The following is a 6,000-nucleotide window of genomic DNA, read 5'->3' as shown; positions in this document are numbered from 1 at the left end:
GGTACGTTATTTTCCTTCGTCTTCCAGCCCTTGGTTCGTGGTTACATGTCATGCGCTTTTCTCCTCTCCCTGCGTTAGTCGCACTTGTAGATGGAGTAGGATTTATTGAAGCACTTTATTCCTTGTGGAGTGGATCTCTCGTCCTGCGGTTTATGTAGATATGGACATTTTCTGGCTTCTCGTGGCCCCGGCCTCCTGAACCTCGCAGTTTGTATTGACGTCCGTCCCGCTTGATGTTCTCAGGCTGATCCGTACATATCCGGGGGGAGCAATGCAATTCCTGGAAGTGCGGCCGTGTTTCCCTATAGATGGAGGGGGGGGGGGGTTAATAGGACTCACAGACAGACCACCGTCAGTAACTGATACGGCTGCTTGTCCTGTATTGCTGTCCCCCCCCCCCCCCCCTCATGTAGCCTGAGGGGCTCCACATCCCGGGACCAAGTGTTCCAGAATTTGGATCATGGACCTCCAAGGCATGAGGAGCACTGGGCCCCATACAGCGAGGCCGCCAGTTCTTAGTCAATTATTGGGGTGCAGTCAGCGGTCTCATGTGAGCTGCACTCCAATCTGTCAAATTCATATCAACCTATAAATGTTCAGATGAGAAGTCCTCGTAGTCACAGCCGCTGATGTGCTGGGTGACTGCAGTATTAGTATCTGGTGTTGTGGGGTCCTGGAGCCCCCCCCCGGGTAAGTGACCTCTCATAATTTACATGAATGATCTGAAAATGAAATGGTTTAACATCTGAAGTGTAGGGTCCCTTTAATTAAATTTAAAGGGACAGTACACCCACATATTTTTTTTCCTCTATTTGCTTGTGAGTGTAAGCTATTGTTGCCTGTTATCAGACATTACATCATATATGACTGATATCAGCCGCTCCTCTTAACGCTCCACTACTAAATTGGACGTGGGTCTGTCATTGCTGCCCAAACCGTCCATCACAAGGAGACCTGCATTTAGTGCCCAGCCCCTCCCCCGGTCACTGTCCTTTGCTCTTTTTTTTTTTTCTCACCTTCGTTTTATGTTTTATTTTGCAGACACCGGAGGAAAGTGACGAAGTAGAGGAGCCGGCCCAGGAAGATGAAGGCTTTATGGGAATGGCTCCCCTCCTCCAGGCCCATCATGCTATGGAGAGAGTAGAGGAATTTGTCTGCAAGGTAAGACCCCATGTTCTACCGTGAAAATAAGAACTGCAGAAAATAATCCCGTAAAGGATGTGGATGTGGCGTGCCCGGCAGGACAATCACCGACCCATAGTTGCTTCCTCTTCAGTCTGAGCTCCGATACTGCAGTCATTGGAGAAAGCCGGGGAATGACCCCTACAGTTCACATATGGGGTCTGTCACCCAGCTTTCCCAGACTCCTGCCTGGTTTGTACTGAAGCTGGGGATATCACCAACTAGTCTTCAGGAGTCTGGGAAAGCGGAGTCACCGCCCCTGAGAAAACTGATGGAGTCCATATTGCCACCCAGCTTTCCTAGAACCAGATGGCATTGACTAATTAGAAGCGGTAGATCCGGTAATGTGCAGAGCCCTGAATGCAGAGTTTCATATTTCTTTGATTTGGCGCTGCGCCATTCAGCCGTAGATCCTCATCACCGTCCCGCGAGGCGGCTCCGGAGAACATGTAAACAGAAAGCTAAGTGGTCCGTGGAGCTTTATGGCGATGTCAGACGTATTTAGACACCATGTTGTCTGTGACTCTGTCATCTGCGTTCTAGGAGTGGAAATCGCTGCCGGAAATAGAAGCATTTAAAGGGGAAGCGCGCTCTATTTTAGGTGTATAATTTAGCTTTCATGTCACACAAGTCCGTAAACGGACCAACAGAATCCTAAACTAAATGATCGCACCACCGCTGCCGTCAGTACGCCTTCCACAATCCCTGACGGGCCTATAAATCTGCCTCCTTTATTTCCCACATGCACCAGGAAGATCAGGATGACCAGTGCTTGGTGTCCATGACTTCACTGCTGGATGTTTCATCTTCCTCCCCCCGTCTTCTAGGTGTGGGAGGGGCGGTGGCGTGTCATTCCCCACGACGTGCTTCCCGATTGGCTGAAGGACAACGATTACCTGCTGCACGGGCACCGCCCGCCGATGCCTTCTTTCAGGGCTTGCTTCAAGAGTATCTTTAGAATACACACCGAGACGGGCAACATCTGGACCCACTTACTAGGTAAGCCTCACTAATGCCACGTGGGCATGTGCCCTACAGAAAACACGGCCCTCCTCCTCTACCTTCCAGATATGTCCTGTCGTCTATGGATGTGGATAAGCGGTTACCAGATAACTAGGATGCTGCTTATCTCTAGTGGGGGAGGGAGCCACACAATCTAAATCCTATGACCAACTTTAGTCAGGGTGGGCAAACCAGGTCTATAATTTGAATAGAATAAGCCAGGATGTGCCCATCGGTGCCACCTCCATCAGTTATTCAGATCCGATCTGGCATTGGTTTGACATGGCGCAGACTTACATCCTGGCGCGCTGCAGGAATCCACCTCCAAGGACTAAACCCCAAGTATCGGTTCCCCCGAGGCTCACGCGTTTCTCTCCTTGCAGGCTGCGTCTTCTTCATTTGTCTGGGAATCTTCTACATGTTCCGGCCCAACATGGCGTTCATCGCCCCGGTGCAGGAGAAGGTTGTGTTCGGCGCCTTCTTCCTGGGCGCCATCCTCTGCCTGTCCTTCTCCTGGCTCTTTCACACGGTGTACTGCCATTCGGAGGGAGTGTCTCGTGTCTTCTCCAAGTAAGTAGCCAGCGATTGCTCTCAGGTGTCACGTGTTATGGCCGCGGACGATCCGCTCGGATATTGAGGCTTCCGTTACACGTTTATCTGAACCTGGTTGTAGTGAATCCAATGTACGACTGATGATGATGATGATGATGACGGGGCGGCCATATTTATTCTCCACCTCTCACTCTCTCCTCTTCCTTTTTGAAGGTTGGATTACTCCGGCATCGCACTCCTCATCATGGGCAGCTTCGTTCCCTGGCTCTACTACTCCTTCTACTGCAACCCACAACCCTGCTTCATCTACCTGATCATCGTCTGTGTTCTGGGCATAGCCGCCATCATCGTCTCCCAGTGGGACCTCTTTGCCACCCCTCAGTACCGCGGTGTGAGAGCGGGTAAGTGCCGAGATGCAGAGCGATTGGGTGCTAGATTGCAGATGTACCCCTCAGAAGAGCTCATTATTGGGGATCACTGCAGTGATGTCAGTCCATTGTATAATGAAAGGTTCTGCCACTTTCTAATGGACTGTTTCGATTACTCACCATTTTCAAGATGTTTCTATTCACTGACCGCAAGCAGTCTTGTTGAAATCCAGAGGCTGAAAACCCACCGTTTCTCAGTTTTTTTTTACGTCGGACTGCCATCCATATTGATCGCACGTCATGTGACCTCAACATCTAATAGTCCCCTGCTGTGATGATGTCACTATTTATGAAGCCTCACCCCCCCGGCGGTGTCCATTCCTTCCTTCCTTTCTTTCTGTGGATGCGGATAAGGACGTTCTCCATGACTCCCTCCAATAGGGTTGTCTCTCCTGGCGGGGGTGGCACGTGGTTTTTGGGAAGGTGTCCGGCAGACGTTGCTTTATATGAATGAGTTGTAACCTAAAGTAATGGGGGGAGGGGAGTTACCCCCTAAAGTACAGTCAAGTATACAAATGTTAATGGCTTTTGTCTCCTGGGTCATGTGACGACTTCTTCTGTACCCCATAGGTGTATTTGTAGGACTGGGTCTCAGTGGAATTATCCCCACCCTACACTTCGTCATCTCGGAGGGGTTCCTGAAAGCCGCTACCATGGGGCAGGTTGGCTGGCTCTTCCTCATGGCCTCGCTGTACATCACAGGGGCCGCTCTGTACGCTGCCCGCATCCCCGAACGATTCTTCCCTGGAAAGTGTGACATCTGGGTAAGTAATAGGGGTCTCCCATAGGGGGGGGGGGGAGAAGAATGTGTCTTTAAAGTGATCAGTATCGGTAGAAGATTAGTCAGTGACATCATCCAGTTGCAGATACAGCTGCTGCCCCGGCTATGACATCACCATCCACCATCTGTGGAGCAGCTTAGTCTGTGACTGGATCAGGTCTTGGTCTATAATTGAATGATGTCATAGTGGGTTGGTCTGTGTGACATCTCCATCCAATCACAGAGCAACCTCCTCCGACTGTATAGCAGCTTGGATTGGATGGTTATCGGAGGATGATGGCCTAAAGTGGCGCAGTGTCTGTTATAAGGAACGTTACAATTTGAGACGAGTAAATCACCGGTGCCGGATGGTGGTTGGCGGCGGTGCCAGATGGTGGGCGGTGCCTGATGGTGCATGGTGGGCGGTGCCGGATGGTGGTTGGCTCCGGATGGTGGGTGGTGCCTGATGGTGGGCGGCTCCGGATGGTGGGCGGCTCCGGATGGTGGGCGGTGCCTGATGGCAGGCGGTGCCGGTTGGTGGTTGTAGCCGTGCCCTGATTTCCCTTCTCTTCTCAGTTCCATTCTCACCAGCTGTTTCATATCTTCGTCGTGGCCGGAGCTTTCGTCCATTTCCACGGAGTCTCCAACCTGCAGGAATTCCGCTTCACGGTGGGCGGCGGCTGCGCGGCGCAGGAGGTGCTGTAAGGATCTGGCTGCCATGGAGGGAGCGCGGCACAAGATCAACCACCGCACAAGATGGCCGGGAGGATAAAACCTTCCTGAACCACCATGTGAGGGACGGAGGAGAGACGAGTCCCAGACTGACTGTGGAACCTAAACAATCTTACCTCAAAATACCAAGTGTATGACGTCTAATTTATTCCTGGGGAGCGGGCACATATCTTTAACCCTTTCCATTCTGAGGGGGAGGGGGGATCGATGGTCTCTCCTGCACTGACTTGGGTTTAAATTCTCATCACTGCTTGAACCCTCCCACTACGCCGGAGACTCCACCCCTCTGGGCGGAGCTCCCGCTGCTTAAAATCTATTGCTTGATGTTTGTTTCCTTTATCGTCTTCTGGAATAGAATCTTATGACAATTATTTAATTTTTCTGTAACATCCGGGGGATGGGGAGAAAAAAAAAATTTACATTTTTATTTTCCGTGGCGACGACGATATTATTCTCTCATTTCTGGGAAGATCCGAGCAGCAGTCGGTGAAGATTTGATGTAAATAAAAAGGAAAAAAAGAAAAGGGGAAAAAAAAAAACTTTCTAATCTTCTGTTTAAAAAAAACAAATACAAAAAAAAATGATAGAACTTTTTGAAAAATTCGGGGGACGACGAAAATATACAGTGAAAGAATTCTATTGTGTATAAAAGTAACTTGTACCATTCACTGTTCATGGACTCGTTTGCACACGGGTGGAGATCGCAGCCCGGCGGGTGAGAGGGGGGCACTCAACCAATGAGCCCCAGGACTGTTGCCCCCGCCCCCACTGCTGGGGGGGGGGGGGGTTATATGGATATTGATGTATAAGGAGAAGGATTTGATACTGTTATGGATTTGTACAATGTAATGATGATGATCGCAATCCCTGTGTCAGCTGACCTGTCAATCACCAGGGGCCGCTGCATGAACGGTACTGGAATAAAACGTACAAAACCCCCAAAATAATAAAAAAAAGACTGCGAAAAATTTGCTTCACGCTGGGTGTGTTTACAATCCACATTCAACGCAACTATTCCATCATGGGTTTTTTTTTTTTTTTGGGTGGGCCGTGCTGATCAGTGACCACATCCCTCCACCAGGGGCCGCCTCTCGCCATATAAAAATAGTGACGATTGTATTGATTAATGCCGGAATATTTTTTTTTGTAGAATTCTAGAGAATTGATAAAAGTATCAGGGGAGGCAAAAAAAATTAAAAAACTTTTTTGGGGGTGGTGACAAATGTGGGTGTTTTTGTTCTACTCCAGCAATTGTGGTTGGGATTCAGGACTTCTTTGTAATGATCTCAGGACCGATAACCGCAACACCAAACAAAACTACTTTGGGCCCCTCTACTGCGGAGG

At 49.8% G+C, this 6,000-nt stretch overlaps 1 protein-coding gene across 2 annotated transcripts in view; it reads left to right on the top strand.

Moving 5' to 3' along the window:
• The window catches only part of ADIPOR2 (adiponectin receptor 2), a 70,309-nt gene extending 64,685 nt beyond the window's left edge, over positions 1-5,624 (top strand). For both annotated transcript variants that reach the window (XM_075855705.1, XM_075855704.1), the window contains exons 3-8: positions 1,042-1,161; positions 2,010-2,181; positions 2,568-2,754; positions 2,950-3,137; positions 3,735-3,928; positions 4,501-5,624. In XM_075855705.1, the coding sequence (XP_075711820.1) occupies positions 1,042-1,161; positions 2,010-2,181; positions 2,568-2,754; positions 2,950-3,137; positions 3,735-3,928; positions 4,501-4,629 (990 nt within the window). In that variant the 3' untranslated portion in view covers positions 4,630-5,624. The remainder of the gene's footprint in view (positions 1-1,041; positions 1,162-2,009; positions 2,182-2,567; positions 2,755-2,949; positions 3,138-3,734; positions 3,929-4,500) is intronic.
• Positions 5,625-6,000: the final 376 nt, after the last annotated feature.

The sequence above is a fragment of the Rhinoderma darwinii genome, chromosome 3 (assembly GCF_050947455.1).
Source record: "Rhinoderma darwinii isolate aRhiDar2 chromosome 3, aRhiDar2.hap1, whole genome shotgun sequence".
Lineage (NCBI taxonomy): Eukaryota > Metazoa > Chordata > Amphibia > Anura > Rhinodermatidae > Rhinoderma > Rhinoderma darwinii.
Note: the sequence above shows the minus strand (reverse complement) of the source record. Positions and strands in the feature narration are given on the sequence as shown.